This window comes from Hyla sarda, chromosome 3 (genome assembly GCF_029499605.1).
Source record: "Hyla sarda isolate aHylSar1 chromosome 3, aHylSar1.hap1, whole genome shotgun sequence".
NCBI lineage: Eukaryota > Metazoa > Chordata > Amphibia > Anura > Hylidae > Hyla > Hyla sarda.
Genome location: NC_079191.1, coordinates 72,983,780 through 73,003,265, shown reverse-complemented (window position 1 = coordinate 73,003,265; position 19,486 = coordinate 72,983,780). Strand labels below are relative to the sequence as shown.

Below are 19,486 nucleotides of genomic sequence, written 5' to 3'. Positions count from 1 at the left end.
GCCTTGAGGGATCCACTTAAAACCTAGGATATTCACCTTAGTTTGTAAATTTAAGGTTCTAGTCTAGAATAAGAGAGTTCTGTACTGTTTAGTCCTTTTGCTTGGGGGCTGCACAATTCATGAATTTCATTATTGAAGGAGATGTTCATTATTGCTGCCCATGATATCCTCTTAAATGGATAGAATGAGGGAACTAAAATAAGTGCAGTATCTTGCCCAAAGGGGAATAACTAGCTGTCTTTAGGGAGAACTAACTGGTTATTAAAGTCTGGTGATCACAGCAGCATCAGCACTGAAGAAGACTTTGTCTCCCTCTTTGCAGGGTGTGGGGTGTAGTGGTAAGTGTGTAGTGTCTGCTAGCAGGAGTGGTGACCAAGACTGGCTACATCTTGACGATGGCTTTCTATGAATTAGAAGGAAGTAAATGCTTGCAGGAAAACTATACAGTACAATTAATGTACACAAGGATTCAAGAACATGGTCATTTTTTTACTTTAGGTATACTTTAACGAATTTTGGTTGGTGTGTTTCAGTGTAAAGGTTTGCAGGGAGCCCTTTATCTCATGATATAGAGATTTCCAGATCTACATGTTGTTTTTAAGGGGTCACAACGCTTGCTCAGAAGAGCTACATTAAAAGCTAGGTTCACACTACAGAATTATTGTCTGAAATTTCACTTACTCTGAAATTCCGGCTTAGCAGGCAATGGGATTCTGCTGCACAGTGCACACTACGGAATTTCAGCGGCAGATGTTGAATTTCTGCCTCAAAAAGAATAAGCTTTTTAGTTTTTAAGGCAGAATCCACGCCGAAGACATTGCTGTCTAAAGGGTTACGGTAATTTTGGAAAGCATTTGTCGTGTCACGGGTCCTGAGACCCATTGCAATTGCAAGTTATAACCCTCTGAAGTGCACAACAGAGCTTTTGACTCCCCGGCTGGCCCCCAGATCCAACTCATTCACTCTAGTAAAGTCTATGGGAATGAGTTGGGTTTAAGTGACAGTCGGGTGGTGAGGTGCACTGCTACAAACTACGCCCCATTGTAACTCATGATCGCAGTAGGTCTCAGGACTGGGACTTCGTGCAATTTAAACTTCTGGACAGCATGACAAAGGTTTTCCTAAGTGACAGTGATGCTTTCAAATCCTTAAAGGGGTACTCCAGTGGAAAAAAAATAATTAAAATCAACTGGAGACAGATTTTTAAATTACCGTATATACTCGAGTATAAGCCGAGTTTTTCAGCACGATTTTTCGTGCTGAAAACACCCCCCTCGGCTTATACTCGAGTGAACTCCCCCACCCGCAGTGGTCTTCAACCTGCGGACTTCCAGAGGTTTCAAAACTACAACTCCCAGCAAGCCAGGGCAGCCATCGGCTGTCCGGGCTTGCTGGGAGTTGTAGTTTTGAAACCTCCGGAGGTCCGCAGGTTGAAGACCACTGCGGCCTTCAACATCATCCAGCCCCCTCTCACCCCCTTTAGTTCTGAGTACTCACCTCCGCTCGGCGCTGGTCCGGTCCTGCAGGGCTGTCCGGTAAGGAGGTGGTCCGGTGAGGAGGTGGTCCGGGCTGCTATCTTCACCGGGGAGGCCTCTTCTAAGCGCTTCGGGCCCGGCCTCAGAATAGTCACGTTGCCTTGACAACGACGCAGATGCGTCGTTGTTAAGGCAACGGCTCTATTCCGGGCCGGAAGCGCGGAGAAGAGGCGCCCCCGGTGAAGATAGCAGCCCGGACCACCTCCTCACCGGACCACCTCCTTACCGGACAGCCCTGCAGGACCGGACCAGCGCCGAGCGGAGGTGAGTACTCAGAACTAAAGGGGGTGAGAGGGGGCTGGATGATGTTGAAGGCCGCAGTGGTCTTCAACCTGCGGACCTCCGGAGGTTTCAAAACTACAACTCCCAGCAAGCCCGGACAGCCGATGGCTGCCCGGGCTTGCTGGGAGTTGTAGTTTTGAAACCTCTGGAGGTCCGCATGTTGAAGGCCGCAGTGGTCTTCAACCTGCGGACCTCCGGAGGTTTCAAAACTACAACTCCCAGCAAGCCCGGACAGCCGATGGCTGCCCGGGCTTGCTGGGAGTTGTAGTTTTGAAACCTCTGGAGGTCCGCATGTTGAAGGCCGCAGTGGTCTTCAACCTGCGGACCTCCGGAGGTTTCAAAACTACAACTCCCAGCAAGCCCGGACAGCCGATGGCTGCCCGGGCTTGCTGGGAGTTGTAGTTTTGAAACCTCTGGAGGTCCGCATGTTGAAGGCCGCAGTGGTCTTCAACCTGCGGACCTCCGGAGGTTTCAAAACTACAACTCCCAGCAAGCCCGGACAGCCGATGGCTGCCCGGGCTTGCTGGGAGTTGTAGTTTTGAAACCTCTGGAGGTCCGCAGGTTGAAGACCACTTTGGGCGAATGATGAGAAGAGGATGATGAAGGGGGGGGGGGTGTGGGGATGATGAAGGGGGGTGGGGATGATGAAGGGGGGGGGGGGGTGTGGGATGATTACAAGGGGATGATGAAGGGGGGATGTGTGGGATGATGACAAGGGGATGATGAAGGGGGGATGTGTGGGATGATGACAAGGGGATGATGAAGGGGGGATGTGTGGGATGATAAGGGGATGTGTGGGATGATGACAAGGGGATGATGAAGGGGGGATGTGTGGGATGATAAGGGGATGTGTGGGATGATGACAAGGGGATGATGAAGGGGGGATGTGTGGGATAAGGGGATGTGTGGGATGATGACAAGGGGATGATGAAGGGGGGATGTGTGGGATGATGACAAGGGGATGTGTGGGATGATGACAAGGGGATGATGAAGGGGGGATGTGTGGGATGATGACAAGGGGATGATGAAGGGGGGATGTGTGGGATAAGGGGATGTGTGGGATGATGACAAGGGGATGATGAAGGGGGGATGTGTGGGATAAGGGGATGTGTGGGATGATGACAAGGGGATGATGAAGGGGGGATGTGTGGGATGATGACAAGGGGATGATGAAGGGGGGATGTGTGGGATGATAAGGGGATGTGTGGGATGATGACAAGGGGATGATGAAGGGGGGATGTGTGGGATGATGACAAGGGGATGATGAGGATGTTAATGACGGGTCTGGATGATGACAGGGGGGGATGAGGTATTTCCCACCCTAGGCTTATACTCGAGTCAATAACTTTTCCTGGGATTTTGGGTTGAAATTAGGGGTCTCGGCTTATACTCGGGTCGGCTTATACTCGAGTATATACGGTACGTCTATTAAAAAAAATCTTAATCCTTCCAGTACTTATCAGCTGCTGTATGCTCCACAGGAAGTAGAGTTGTTCTTATCGGTCTTACCACAGTGCTCTCCGCTGACACCTCTGTCTGTGTCAGGAACTCTCCAGAGTAGGAGAGGTTTGCTATGGGGATTTGCTCCTACTTTTTACCGAAGTATCCCTGTAAAAGAACTTGACAGCTTAGCTTGAACATCTTCCAGCTGTTGGCTGCTTCCATCGGTAAAATTCCCAGTGCTGAGACTCCTAACACTGTCACCAATACAAGTGAAACTATAGAAAAATGTGGACATTCCCATTAACCCTTTTAAGTAAACTTCACTCTAGACAACAATCTCCATACATATACTTGTTGAAATACATTGAAATAAAATGTCCCAGCTTTTTGTAGAAAACACAGTAATTTTTGGAAGTTGCCTTCTGCCTTCTATTGTAAGTCTTGTGGTTTGCACTGTCGACTGTCAGGTAAGATGTTTTTTTTTTTTTTTTTTTGTTTACATTTTTTTCACATAAAGAAAGGCCTGCAGCTAATTTCCGACATTTGCTTTATCCCTGGGATTTATTAAGTAAGTCTGTCTGCCTGGAGCTCAGATTCCCTGTCAAAACGTGAAGTGGACTGGGCCAGCCTCCTGTCCCAGCTGTGGGGAGATGGAGGCGCCTCATCTGCTGTTGTTTCTTACAACCTTTTTTCTGTTAAGGCTTTTGTTTTTGTGCTTTTTGTTACCAAAAGGTATATATGAGAATTTACCATGTTTATTTTTATTTTTAATAACAGTTCAAATCCGAAAGAGGTACCGCCGGGGCTCGCAGTGGGGCAGAGGAATAATTAGGAAAAAGAAATCTACTTACTTAAAGAAAGACGATGAAGACTCCAAGTTCCGTGATGACGAAGACAACGAGGATCCCTTGGAGAATGGAGATTGCCTTGAGGAGAACGGAGATGAGACTGGAGATCCCTCCATGACCAACGATGAATCCTCATGTGATATCATGGATGGAGAAGTGGACCACCAGAATGGGACCCTTGGAAAGGGCATCAGTTTTGTGTCCACAGAGGAGGACAGCTCCAATGAATCCATGTTGGTTAATAACAATGTAGCATTGACAGAGAGAACAGCCTCTTGCAAGGATCCTCCACTTGCTTCAGACTATGTAAATGGTTGTGCGTCAATGGACAGTATAGAAAGCACACCTGTGTCAGGTATTCATAATGGAAATGTGAAATCTGATAACCTTGAAACCACAGACAAGGACTCTGAGTCAGGAGCCCACCATGATGAACTAGTAAACTGCTTTAGTACAGTAAGTGCAAGTAGGGATTCAGCACCACAGCAAACCCCAGAAGCGGATCAAAATAGCCAATGTGAGAGAGAGTCTAATGATGTGCAAGAAGGTAAGTGCTTTCAGAACTCCTTAAATTTAGTTATATGTATTTCATTTTATTTAGTTTTATAATTAAAGGGGTATTCAGGCTTTATACATCTTATCCCCTATCCAAAGGATAGGGGTTAAGATGTATGATCGCAGGGGTCCCTGCTGCTGGGACCTCCGCGATCTCTGTGCAGCCCCCGGCATTTTGTGCCAGGTGCTGCATCAGAGACGGCGATGTGACTACTCAGCCACGCCCCCTAGTCACGCCACGCTCCCTCCATTCAGGTCTATGGGAGGGGGGCGTGATGTCTGTCACGCCCCCTCCCATAGACATGAATGGAGGGGGCATCACTAGGGGCATGGCTGTGATGTCATGTCCCCGTCTCCGAGGCAGTGCCCCGCACACAATGCCGGGGGCTGCACAGAGATCGCGGGGGACCCCTGCGATCATACATCTTAGCCCCTATCCTTTGACTAGGGGATAAGAAGTATAAAGCTGAAATACTACTTTAACCCCTTAACGATGTTGGTGCTTAACGCACCAGGACATACATTTACATCCTGTACATGACCGGGAGCACCCCCCATGCTCGGCAGGTCCCGGCTGCTATCAGCAGCCAGGGACCCGCCGGTAATGGTGGACATAAGCGATCGCACTGATGTGTGCCAATAACCCCTTAGATGCTGTGATCAATACAGATCTGATCATCCAAAACAGCAGACGGAGGTCCCCTTACCTGCCTCCGCCTCCTTCCTCGGGTCTTCTTCTCTGGTCTGAGATCGAGCAGACGATAGCCGATAATACTGATCAGTGCTTTGCCCTATGCATAGCACTGTTCAGTATCTGCAATCAAGTGATTGCAATAAATAGTCCCCTATGGGGATATAAAAAGTTTAAAAAATAAATAAAGGAAAAAATAAAAGGAAAAAAATGTGAAATTCCTTCCCCCTATAAAAATGTAAATTGTCCCTTTTTTCCCATTTCACCCCCCAAAAAGTGTAAAAATAAATAAGTAATTAATAAACATATTTGGTATCGCCCCGTGCGTAAATGTCCGAACTATCAAAATATAATGTTAATGATCCTGTACGGTGAACAGCGTAAATGTAAAAATAAAAATCTTTTTAAAAAATCCAAAAATGATGCTTTTTTTTGTCACATTATATTCCCCAAAACATTTATTTAAAACATTTTACTAAAAGTTTTATATACCCAAATGTGGTACCAATAAAAAGTACAGATCACGGCGGAAAAAAAATGAGCCCTCATACCGCCTCTTACACCGAAAAATGAAAAATTTATAGGTTGTCAAAATAGCGAAGTTTTAACCTCTTACGGACGTAGGTCGTACCTGTACGCCCTGTGCCGGTGTTAAAAACGGGGTCACACCGTGACCCCGCATCACACCGGGTCGGTCCCGGCTGCTAATTATAGTCGGGACCCTGGGCTAACAGCGCGCGGCATCGATCTTTGTGCCGCGCACTGTTAACCCTTCAGAGGCGGCGATCAAAGTTGACTGCTGCGTCTGAAAACGAAAGTAAACGCTTCCCGGCAGCTCAGTCGGGCTGATCGGGACTTCGCGATAAAATCACAATGTCCCGATCAGCTGGGACGTAGGCAGAGGTCTCCTTACCTGCCTCCGCGGTGTCCGATCGTCTATTGATTGCTCCAAGCATGAGCTACAGGCTTAAGCAATCAAGCCCCTAGCTGACTGATCCGTGCAAAGCTATGGCTTTGCAGGGATCAGCATAGGATATTAGTGTGTGCAGTGTTATAGGGGATAATATGTATAAAGCTGGAATACCCCTTTAACCCTTAACGATGCAGGACGTAAATATACGTCCTGGTGCAAAAAAAAAAAAGTTAACAAACGTCATTTAACCCCTTCCCTAATAAAAGTTTGAATCACCCCCCTTTTACCATAAAAAAGTGTAAATAAAAAAAAACGTGGTATCACCACGTGACAAAATGTCCGAACTATAAAAATATATCGTTAATTAAATTGAATTTTTAACATATAAATTTTCCTGCATGTAGTTATGATTTTTTTCCGAAGTACGACAATATCCAACCTATATAAGTAGGGTATCATTTTAATCGTATGGACCTACAGAATAAAGATAAGGTGTCATTTAACCCCTTCCTTAAGGGGTTAAATGTACTAATTTGATTAAAAAGTTTGAGATTTTTTTTAAAGCGGTACAACAATAGAAAAGTATGTAATAATGGATATCATTTTAATTGTACAGAATAAAGAAAACATGTAATTTTTACTGTTAATTGTACAGTAGGAAACAAAACCTTCAAAAATTAGCAAAATAGCAGTTTTCTTATAAATGACCCCACACAAATAGTATTTTTTTGGTTGCGCCATACATTTTATGGTAAAATGAGTGTTGTCATTACAAAGGACAACTGGTTGCACAAAAAACAAGCCCTTATACATGTCTCTGGATAAAAATATTTTTAAAAAGTTATGGTTTTTAGAAGGCGAGGAGGAAAAAACTAAAATTCAAAAACCCCTTAACGACCACGGACATAAATGTATGTCCTGGTGCGGCGGTACTTAGCGCACCAATACGTACATTTACGTCATGTGTATGACCGCGAACATCTGAGCAGTGCTCGCGTCATACTCTGCAGGTCCTGGCTGCTATCAGCAGCCGGGGACCCGCCAGTAATGGCCGACATCCGCAATCGCGTAGATGTCAGCCATTATCCCCTCAGATGCCGTGATCAATACAGATCGCGGCAATGCGCATCTTAAAATAGATGATCGGATCGCCTGCAGTACTGCCACGGGGATCCGATCATCTGCAATGGCGGCCGGAGGTCCCCTCACCTGCCTCCGGCCGTCTCCTGCTCTGGTCTGAGATCGAGCAGACCAGAGCAGAAGATCACCGATAATACTGATCAATGCTGTGTCCTATACATAGCACTGAACAGTATTAGCAATCAAATGATTGCTATAGATAGTCCCCTATGGGGACATAAAAAGTGTAAAAAAAAAATTAAATTAAATAAAAATTTGAAAAATGTAGAAATAAAAAGTAAAAAAATTTGAAAAATCCCCTCCCCAATAAACATTTTTTTATTAACATATTTGGTATCGCCGCGTATGTAAATGTCCAAACTATCAAAATATAATGTTAATGATCCTGTACAGTGAACAACGTAAGCATAAAAAAATGCTGCTTTTTTTTTGTCACATTTTATTTAAAAAAAAATTATAATAAAAAGTGATCTTAAAGTTTTATATATGCAAATTTAAAGTACAGATGACGGCGCAAAAAAGGAGCCCTCCTACCGCAATATATAGGTTATAGGTGGTCAAAATAGGGCAATTTTATATTACTGCTTTTGTATAAAAAGTTTAAGATTTTTTTTAAGCGGTGCAAAAATATAAAAGTATCTAGCCATGGGTATCATTTTAATTGTATTGACCCACAGAATAAAGCACACGAGTAATTTTTACCGTAAGGTTTACAGTGTAAAAGGAACCCCTCCAAAATGTGCAAAATTGTGGTTTTCATTTAAATTTTCTCCCTAAAAAATTATTCTTTGAGTTCACCGTACTTTTTTGGTAAAATGAGAGGTTTCATTATAAAGTACAATTGGTCACGCAAAAAACAAGCCCTTATATGGGTCTGTAGATGGAAATATAAGAGTTTATGGATTTAAGAACAAAAACGCAAAAATAAAATTGGCCTGGTCCTTAAGGTCAAAATGGGCTTGGTCCTTAAGTGGTTAAGAAGTATCAAAAGGGAAAATAACCTGTTTCATAATGTTTTACTATCTATATATAGAAAGCCTAGAAAGCTGAATTTTTTTACAGGTGTTGTTTTTAAGATGTAGACGAGGAATAAGAAAGGATTTTTCGAAACTCAACCCTTAAGGGGGTGGAAAATTTGTATGGAAGTCCGTCATTTTTGAAGCTAGAAGCTGTATGGATGTGTGTGTTTATGTTTATGTTCCAGCATCACGTCCAAGCGGCTAAAGATATTAACATGAATCTTGGTCACATGTTACTTATATGTCAACAATAAACATAGGATAGGTGATTTAACCCTTACTCACCTCCATTTGCCAGGGGCGGGGTTTATGTTTAAAGTCCCATACAAGTCTATGGGAAATATATGTTCTCACATAACTTCCATACGGCTGGAAATATTTCAATACCTGGTACACATATTACTGGTCGGGATAGGAGGATGGAATATGAGGTCGAGATATGATGACTGGATAGGAGGTCGGGATATGGGGTTGGGATATGACAACAATATATGAGGACGGGATATGTAGTCAAAAGCTTCCTCCTTTTGTTCATTTTTCTCCCAAACAAGGATTAGGAAGGAAAAACCGGGCAATGCCGGGTACTCAGCTAGTTTTACTGTATTTTTAGAGACTGTAATATTGGAGACGGACACTTTCTTTGTCATCTTCATAGACCATGCAGAATGGGGTATGTGCTTTTCCAGGTGTAATACATGGGAGATAAAAGGGTTTGTTATTTAGAAGTGCTCCACCACTTAGTATTGGGTTAAATTACACTTGGCATTGTGCCGCTCCAGTCCTCCTTGTCTTGTTTACTTGAATGCAATGATGAAGTGCCCATGTAGCCCCATCACTGCTGCAGCCTATCGTGTGCCTCAGTGGTCAAAATCCGTATACCACTGAGGCCAGTAGTTTGTTTGGGCCTAGATAGCGTACTAGAACCCCAGGGCACATCATCAATGCCCAGTCCACTGGGGAGGGCAGAAATGGTGGGGTTTATGCTGGTAGTTGGTTTATTTTTTTATTTTTTTCTTTATTTTTTTATTTTTATTATAGTAATATAATAATAGTAATAATAATTAATAGTATTATGTTAAACCATATGCAATTTTTTTTTTTTTTTTTTTTATTACCTGGAAAACCTCCTAACTGGGCTGAAAGATGTCTATGGGTTAGAGCATTACTGTCATTTGAAGGCACTACCTACAGTATTTCCCAAATAGTCATAAAGCCCAAAAATATAGGCTGTGTATGTGCATCACACACAATATATCCCATACCAAATTACTATGTTGCCCATAGTAACGTAAACAAACCTACAAAACATGTTACAGGGGTCTTATAATGTAATGTGAATGTAATTTAAAATATTACAATAAATAGGATGAACACAGCAACTGAAAAAGGGCATTTTAGTGGTAATCCTGGGCTTTGATAATACAGTGATCAGAAAAATAAATGCCTAAAGCAATGGAGTACATAAGACATACTTGTATAGAGGGTACACCAGCATAAAGCAGCAAAGAGCAAGCTCTATAGATAAAAAGTGCAAGTGCAAACATTTAACTATGCAGCTATAAAGTGCAATGTATACCAACAAGGTGGTGATCTGCCAGGGAGCCACAGGAACGCCAGCCCCTATGTACCGTATATACTCGAGTATAAGCCGACCCGAGTATAAGCCGAGACCCCTAATTTCAACCCAAAATCCCAGGAAAAGTTATTGACTCGAGTATAAGCCTAGGGTGGGAAATACCTCATCCCCCCCTGTCATCATCCAGACCCGTCATTAACATCCTCATCATCATCCCCTTGTCATCATCCCACACATCCCCCCTTCATCATCCCCTTATCATCCCGCACATCCCCCCTTCATCATCCCCTTGTAATCATCCCACACATCCCCCCTTCATCATCCCCTTATCATCCCACACATCCCCCCTTCATCATCCCCTTATCATCCCACACATCCCCCCTTCATCATCCCCTTATCATCCCACACATCCCCCCTTCATCATCCCCTTATCATCCCGCACATCCCCCCTTCATCATCCCCTTGTAATCATCCCACACATCCCCCCTTCATCATCCCCTTATCATCCCACACATCCCCCCTTCATCATCCCCTTATCATCCCACACATCCCCCCCCTTCATCATCCCCTTATCATCCCACACATCCCCCCTTCATCATCCCCTTGTCATCATCCCACACATCCCCCCTTCATCATCCCCTTATCATCCCGCACATCCCCCCTTCATCATCCCCTTGTAATCATCCCACACATCCCCCCTTCATCATCCCCTTATCATCCCACACATCCCCCCTTCATCATCCCCTTGTAATCATCCCACACCCCCCCCCTCCATCATCCCCACCCCCCTTCATCATCCCCACACCCCCCCCCCCCTTCATCATCCTCTTCTCATCATTCGCCCTCAGTGGTCTTCAACCTGCGGACCTCCAGAGGTTTCAAAACTACAACTCCCAGCAAGCCCGGGCAGCCATCGGCTGTCCGGGCTTGCTGGGAGTTGTAGTTTTGAAACCTCCGGAGGTCCGCAGGTTGAAGACCACTGCGGCCTTCAACATCATCCAGCCCCCTCTCACCCCCCTTTAGTTCTGAGTACTCACCTCCGCTCGGCGCTGGTCCGGTCCTGCAGGGCTGTCCGGAGAGGAGGTGGTCCGGTGAGGAGGTGGTCCGGGCTGCTATCTTCACCGGGGGCGCCTCTTCTCCGCGCTTCCGGCCCGGAATAGAGGCGTTGCCTTGACAATGACGCAGAAGTACGTTGGCAATGAACGCACCTCTGCGTCGTTGTCACGGCAACGTGACTATTCTGAGGCCGGGCCCGAAGCGCTTAGAAGAGGCCTCCCCGGTGAAGATAGCAGCCCGGAACCACCATGCCACCGGACCACCTCCTCTCCGGACAGCCCTGCAGGACCGGACCAGCGCCGAGCGGAGGTGAGTATTCAGAACTAAAGGGGGTGAGAGGGGGCTGGATGATGTTGAAGGCCGCAGTGGTCTTCAACCTGCGGACCTCCGGAGGTTTCAAAACTACAACTCCCAGCAAGCCCGGACAGCCGATGGCTGCCCGGGCTTGCTGGGAGATGTAGTTTTGAAACCTCTGGAAGTCCGCAGGTTGAAGACCACTGCGGGTGGGGGAGTTCACTCGAGTATAAGCCGAGGGGGGTGTTTTCAGCACGAAAAATCGTGCTGAAAAACTCGGCTTATACTCGAGTATATACGGTATGTTTCATTAAGATACTGTATTGTTATCACTGCCTGGGGTTACCACAAGAGCCATCTTTTTCAGATACTGTGTTCATCCTATTTTTTATATTGCAATGTTTTTAGTGTTTTTTGAACTAATAAAATGTATACTCGCACATTACATTTGGAATCCCATGTAACATATATGTTTTTTAATTATTTTGATCACTTAAAGGCAGTCTATCACCCGTTGTGGCAAAATGTTTTTGATTTTGTCCTATCGTTGTCTGTAGTTTAAATGTTACGTTTCCATTATTCTCAATGGGCATTCCATTGTGTCATTCATTTAGTTCCCATTGATACTGCTGGTATTGCTTAAAGGAGTACTCCGGGATAAGAAAACTTATCCCCCATCCTTAGAATAGGGGATAGGTTTCAGATCGCTGGGGGGTCCGACCACTGGGGCCCCCCCACAATCAACCGTACGGGGCCCTCGGCTCTTTTCGGAAATAGCGCATTTCGACCACCGCATGACGCGGCAGCCGACACGCCCCTTCAATAAATTTTTTATGATGGAGGCTGTCGAATGCAGCGCTCTGGCTCTCCCATAGAGATGTATATAGGGGGCGTGTTAGCTGCCGCCTCATGCGGTAGTCGGGCACGCCCCCTTGCTGCTGACTACTTGGGCCCCATATGGAAGATTAAAACAGAAAGTTAAACAGATTTGTAAATTACGGCACCGTTCATACGCTGACTGCTGCGAGGCTCAAATCATATTCATGAGGCGGAGATCGGTGTGGGAAGCTCAGAAGTGCTTTTGCACGAAATCAACCGGTTAATCACCTCCTGAGCTTCCCACACCGATCTCCGCCTCATGAATATGATTTGAGCCTCGCAGCAGTCAGCGTATGAACGGTGAGTTGCCAGACTTTTTCCTTTTTTACATACATTGTGTGAACTACTTACCTGTGTCCTGGCACCACCGTAACGCATGGAGCAAGTTTTAACAATGGACTGCCACTATCATGTGTATTAGGAACATTGACTATTTATGAACACTCTTTGATATTTTCATACATATTTTTTGCTCTCTATATACCGTTAGGTGCCACCCCTCTTTTCTTTTCTTTCTTTAGATTTGTAAATTACTTCTATATACAAAATTGTTTTCTATGGGGATTTTCTCCTACTCTGGACAGTTCTTAAAATGGACAGAGATGTCAGCAGAGAGCACTGTGGTCATGATGTCAGCAGAGAGCTCTGTGTTCCAAAAAGAAAACAATTTCCTCTGTAGTATTCAGCAGCTAATAAGAATTGGAACAATAAAAAATGTTCATAGAAGTAATTTACAAATCTGTTTAACTTTCTGGCACCAGTTGATTTAAAAAATAAATAAATAAATAAAAAGTTTTCCACGGGAGTACCCCTTTAATATGATATTGTGTAATTGACCCTTGATGTGTTGTGCTTTTTTCCGTGAAGTGTTTTTTTTTTTTTAGTATTATTTTTTATTATTATTACATATAATTTATTTTTTATTTTCCTTTAACAATGTAATGATGGTAATACTCTCCAGGAAGCCAGCGTACAGTATACAGAATGGTAGTGAAACGATATATAGACATATGGGGAGATGTATCAAAACATGTGCAAAGGAAATGTTGACCAGTTGCACATACTATCCAATCGGATTGCTTCTTTAATTTTGCAGAGGCTTTGTTTCTTTAATTAAAAAAAAAAAAAAAAAAAATATATATATATATATATATATATATATATATATATATATATATGGTTGCTATGGGCAGCTGGTTCCCCCTAGTGTTTGTATATGCATTTGTGTAATGTTACGTTATCTAGGCCCCTTGTATTTTAAAAGTTTGAGTGCAGTCATTCAATCTCCTCATAATGAGATGACCCAGTAGACTCTATCCCTGTCTACCCAGTAAAGCTGAAAATGAGATGATGGGAAAAATCCTATGGTGTATATACTCTAATGGCCTAATGGGGGGGGGAAAGAACAATATTTCAGGATGAATAGCTGTGCCCTCATTTATAGTTAAAAAATTTTTATCAAACCATTTCAAGATGTAGAATCAAGAAAACTATTCCAACAATAAGCTCCATGGTCAAGGTGATATTACAGGAGATACCATGGCATGAACCAAAACTTTCCAAACCGAGAGCCATAGGCAAACACAAATATTTGAGAAAAAGAAGAAAAAGCAAGAATCTGCCCACATTTAAGTGGCGGGTATGTGAAGATCTAACTCTGGACTCTGTCTTCTAGGGGCATACCAACTCCTAGAGATGGGCGGTATACCGGTTCATACCGAATACCGGTGTGTTTTTGTATTACGATATGAATTTTTCACATACCGCAATACCGTTTCCATAGCAACCAACTCCAATGCGTGATGGCGTAGAGAATAGTCCGGCCGCACAGCGTCTCTGGGAAGTGTAGTCCGAGCCGCACTTAACTGAATTTAAGGAGCTGGGAGGAGACAACAACTCCCGGCGGGCACGTGACTTCTGGGCGGGCGCGGGAAAGTTTAGCAGAACTGCAGAGACATGGAGGAGAGTTACTGGGTGGCCTGACAGAGACCCCCGGGTACCATGGTGAGGACCCCCGACCACCTGACACTATACCGTGAAGCCGCCATAATTTAGAAAGTACCGTGATATACATTTTTGGTCATACCGCCCAGCTCTAACCACTCCTTTGAAAAGACTGGTTGTTAGGCATTGTTTACCTAGTAACCAGTCTGTCAGATACCACTTTACTAACTTAAAAATGGCACAACTGGTGAGCTGTGTTTATTGCCTTATCTAATGTAGTATAGGAACAATAAAAACACACACAACTTTTTATGCTTTTATCCTTAGCGTGTGTTTTTCAGCGATTGCTCTTCTTCAGCTTCATGGAGATTCTCCTTTCATGTTCACATATTTTATATACCAGCCTTGTTGCTTTTGTCCTACAATGAAATCAGGCAGATGAAAAAGGGAAAAAATAAATACTGGAGAAAATGGTTTGTGAAGCAGAAATATGATGTAAAAAAATAGGATTTTAGGATTAAATGGGAATTCCGAGCAACAAGAATATCTTCGCTTAAGTTCTAAGGCAGTGGCCTCCCAGATGTTGCAAAACTACAACTCCCAGCATGCTCTGACTTGTAGTTTTGAAACATCTGGACAATAGTTTGCATAACCGTAGCGTATAGCTTGCCTTATAATTTAAAGCTAATCTATAGAGTCAAGTTTCTGCACCCAGGTTGTGTATATGTTTACAATACATATCAATAGATAGGCATACAATGTAGGTCCCACTTGTCCCTAGAGCTGTTCTCTAGTATCTGGCGTTAGCAGCGGATCCTTCCTTTTCTGAAGTGCGGCCTCCGTGAATCTCGTGGATTCTTCATTGAATTGAGATCTGGAGAATTTGGAGGCTAGGTCAATGCCTTGAACTTTGTCATTTTCCCCAAAATCATTCCTTTAATGATTTTTGTAATGTGGCTGCAGCATAAGGCTGTGTTCACACACGTAATATTTGGTCAGTAGTTATAGCCAAAACACAGAAAAAGGTGCAAATATTTCCAATATAGTTTCTTCTTTGTATCTGTTTCACTTCTGGTTCTGGCTAAAAATACTGAGTAATATATTATGTGAACCCAGCCTTATCCTGCTGGAAGAGTTGACCACCGTTATGTAATAGCGCTGCCATGAAGGGTGTACGCGGTCTGTACAATGTTTAGGTAAATGCTACGTGTCAAAGTAGGATCCACGTTCAGACTATCACACTGCCTCCTCTAGCTTGTCGTCTTCCCATAGTGAACCTTGGTGTCCTCTCTTCCTCAGATAAGTAATGCACACACTCCATTGTATGAACTTTAAAAAGTACCTTTCACCAAGCAAAACTTTTTATATATTGCTCCTTATGTAACAATAAGACATTTAACTATTTACTTGCTGTTAAAATTCTCAATCTTTATATGTGTTTAATGTGATTTGAAAAAACATCCACTAGGTGGCTCTGTTTTGTTCCCTGCCGCAAGTCAAACAGTGTGTTTGGTCTTTTCCTGGGCTGGCAGGAGACCAAACTCAGTGTCTCAGGCTCCAGTGACGTTGCGTCTGCTGGGGAACTTCCCCTTTCTCCTGCCAGGAGCTCACACAATGTGAACAAGGGGAAAGGTATGATACAGATCTTTTTAAAGCTCGAAAAAAATACAAGGGCAGGAGGGGTGTTAGTTGTAGTAAGGAGATATAATCTGAGTTAGTTTGGAAAATATGGTTTGATGGCAGGTACTCTTTAAGGGATGGACAGGGGGCAGTATGGACACCCTGACCTGCCTGCCCCATACACAGCTAGCTGCAGTACCCTGTGTGGGGGTATTTTATCAATAGCGCAGATTTTTGCGCAAGTATGTGGTTTTCCCAGTTGCTGTGTAAAATGTATGTTGCACACGTCACTTCACAAATTTGCACATTTGACAGCTTGTCAATGGATAGTGCAAGAAAGGTAAAAAGAGCGCATACATTCCTACCCAGCTGATCACTGGAGTACCTTTGTGCAAAAATAATTTTTGAGCAAGCGTTAAATTCAGTTTATCTGTTAACCACACCTCCGAGAAGCGCACAACAAGATAAATGACAAAGCCTGCGCATATAAAAATAGCACAAAATGAGATGATTATTCAGGCACAATTCAATGCACAAAATTAAAACACACTGTGCAAGCCAGTTGATAAATTCCTTTCTGTGTTCTAAAGCCTTTCTATCATAGGTTATGTTCACACTACGAAATTTCAGTGCACGGAATTACGTTCAGGAATTCCACTGCATAAACCTAAATATTGGCGTGAATGTGTCTTCTGCTCACGCATTCACACTGCGGAATTTCAGCGACCTGCCGATACAAAGAAAGAACGTGTTATGGTCTCACTTACCCTTTAATTTGGCACTTATTTCCATGGCAAATTGCTTTGGGAATAAGCACTGATTCCACATTATTTCTGCTCCATTTATCATGGAGCAGAATGGTGCGAGTTCCAAGAAGAATTTCCTCACTAATGCCATAGTGTGAGAATACCCTTAGGCAGCACTTGCTGTAGGTGCTAACCATTGCATACCAGAAACGCCCCACAAGACTCCAGATTGGGAGATGCCATGACCCATTCGTGTACATTACTTTCACGCTAATTTTCCCTGCTTCCAAAAAATTTACTTGAACAAATGGATGTTTTTTTTTTAAATCAGATATTTTTATTAAGATTTTAAACATTTTTAAAACAAAAACAGTACACCAACAGTAAACCCCCCCCCCCTCCACCCACCCCACCCAGCTTACAAACAAACCGTCCGCCTCTCCCCACTGCAGCATCAATAATACATACTACTAGTGAATTAGAGGTTCAAATATACCCATATCCCGATGAAATCGCTCCCTCACACCTTGCACACATAACCTCAGCAAGCGGTAAATACAGGCATTCCAACAAAGCCACCGGAAAAGGATAGAGATAGTGAGTGAGAAAGGAGGGATGCCGCATAAAGAAATCCCCAGAATTCAAGCCAAGCATACCATGGCAAGTACAGCCCAAGGACTCACAATCATTTATGAGTCAGTCGTCGGGGGCTCAAAATGGTGTACCCAGGGTCCCCAAACACCATCAAATTTCCTTTCAACGTTACGTTTAATATATATCCCTTTCTCCAAGCGTACTATCTGCCGTAATCTTTTAATAAGATCAGCTACTCCCGGAGGAGATGGTCTGATCCAGAACTGCGCGATCAGTTTCCTGGCTTGATACAGCACACGAAAGATCCCCACTTCTCTCAAGGAGGGTTCCTCATCACAACCAATAAGGCCAAGTAAGCACACCTTAGGTTCTCTATGCAGTGTAACCCCATAAACAGCCCTGATAAGATGTAGCACATCAGCCCAATATGTATTTAAGACGAGACACGCCCACACCATGTGAAGCAGGTGAGCCTCCAACTCACCACACCTAGGACAGGCAGAGTCAGACCGCACACCAATACTATGTAAGAACAGTGGGGTCTTATACACCCTATGCAAAAAGAACAGCTGCGACAGTCTATTAGACTCTGACAGGGACAATGACAGGGTAAGCGACAAAGCAGTAGACCATTCCTCTTCACTCAGCACACCAAGGTCTCTCTCCCACTTTGTTCGGACTGTTAAGGGGAAACGTTCATGGTAAAAACTCGAGCTCACCGTACAGCCAAGAAATAACTCCTGCAGATTCCCACTTTTTAACTACAGATTCAAGGACCCTGTTAGTTTGTACCTAATCAGCCGCAGCCGATTCTGAGTTTCGTACACATGACTGAGTTGCAGGTATCGATAAAATGATGAACGCGGTAAAGCGAACTCATCCTGCAAGTCCTCCAAAAAGTCGGAAGAAATGGATGTTTACTTGATGCCTTAAATAATAATAATCTCTTCACGTCGTCTTGGTCCCCATGTAATCTTCCCTGCAATAAATACATTTTTGTCTCCATATCTCCCATACATGGTTGTTGGCTATAATAGTTTGCTAGTGTGTGATGTGGTGAGAAATGTTGGGCTTCAGCCAGTAAACCTCTCCCGAGCACAAAGCGTCTGTTTAGTAACCGCTTGAAGCTCGGCTTTAAGGATGCCCCCATTTCAGGAAAGCTTTAGAAGCTGGTCTCTTTGGAAATAGCTGCTCAAACATCCTGAAAGACTGAGGAAGCTCGGTGCCGCATGGAAAGGTTACACCCGAGGAATCCGGCTGGTTTTCTAAATGTTGAGCAGCTGCTTAATCAAAACCACGACCGCTTCTGGATCCTTAGTCAAACATCTTCTCAAAATATCAAATATCACGGGCCGGTTCTCGGCGGCTTGATAATTATTGCTGTCATATAGGAAGTACCAACACATGCTGCTGTGTAGGAAGAGCCAGAAGGGTGCAGGTGGTTATATAGACAAGAGTTCAGGAATCTCTCACATGGGGAGCAGGACCAGGATTTATCTGCTGTGTAAAATATTACTTCTAAGTCTGCCAACAATAACATGGAGGCTGCTTTCAGGACAAGCCAATAGTATTCATCACGTGTGTGTATGTGGATGTTTTTGGGTGTCAGATATCTGACCTTAAAGTTATTGTGCGGGCAGGAATATTTTTGCTTTTCCTATCCATATCACTATTAAGACACATAAAGACTCTCCATTGTCCTCATACAGGTGAAGCAGAGGGCACAATACCACTCAAAGTTCAGCACTTGGAAGAAATGGTGGACCCAGAACCACCCCTTCTTGTTGATCACAAGAGACTTGAGGTAAGTCCCCAGCTTGTCCTGTTGCGTTGCCTTTTCTGTATGTGTTTAGCTATCATGGACAATGCAAAATACGTACATTATACACCATTAAATGTAGAAGAAGCAAAGTGATTTCATGGTTCTCTGTTAAAGTTGTTGATGCTATATGTGGTCACCCAGTGGTTTTAATACGAGTTGCAATCGTGTCATGCTAATGTATTCAGTGTTTATTGTGAGGATTACTTGATGAAATCTGTAGAAAGGTAAGGATGTGTGTACATGTGTGTGTGTATATATATATATATGGAAATTACCTGTGGAACACCAATGTTGATGAATTACTCTGGGGAAAAAGGTGTTTTCTTGGTCAGCTCCATTGGGGGACACAGAGACCTTGGGTATATCTTTCACTAGGCAACAAAAAGAAAGTTAGGCCCTCCTTACAGGATATACCCCTCCTACTGACCCTGAGCTAATGGGTTTTCGCTTTGTGTTAGTAGGAGGAAGACACAGGTCTGGAGTTCTCCAGACCTGGTCTTCTTTTTTATTTTTTTAGCTAGGGCCTGTT

The 19,486-nt window shown here is 43.8% G+C and overlaps 1 protein-coding gene across 3 annotated transcripts in view; it reads left to right on the top strand.

Annotated features, from left to right (window-relative positions):
• The window catches only part of ATAD2B (ATPase family AAA domain containing 2B), a 173,961-nt gene that overhangs the window by 142,047 nt on the left and 12,428 nt on the right, over positions 1 to 19,486 (top strand). For all 3 annotated transcript variants that reach the window (XM_056564326.1, XM_056564325.1, XM_056564327.1), the window contains exons 25-26: positions 4,038 to 4,655; positions 18,845 to 18,939. In XM_056564326.1, the coding sequence (XP_056420301.1) occupies positions 4,038 to 4,655; positions 18,845 to 18,939 (713 nt within the window). The remainder of the gene's footprint in view (positions 1 to 4,037; positions 4,656 to 18,844; positions 18,940 to 19,486) is intronic.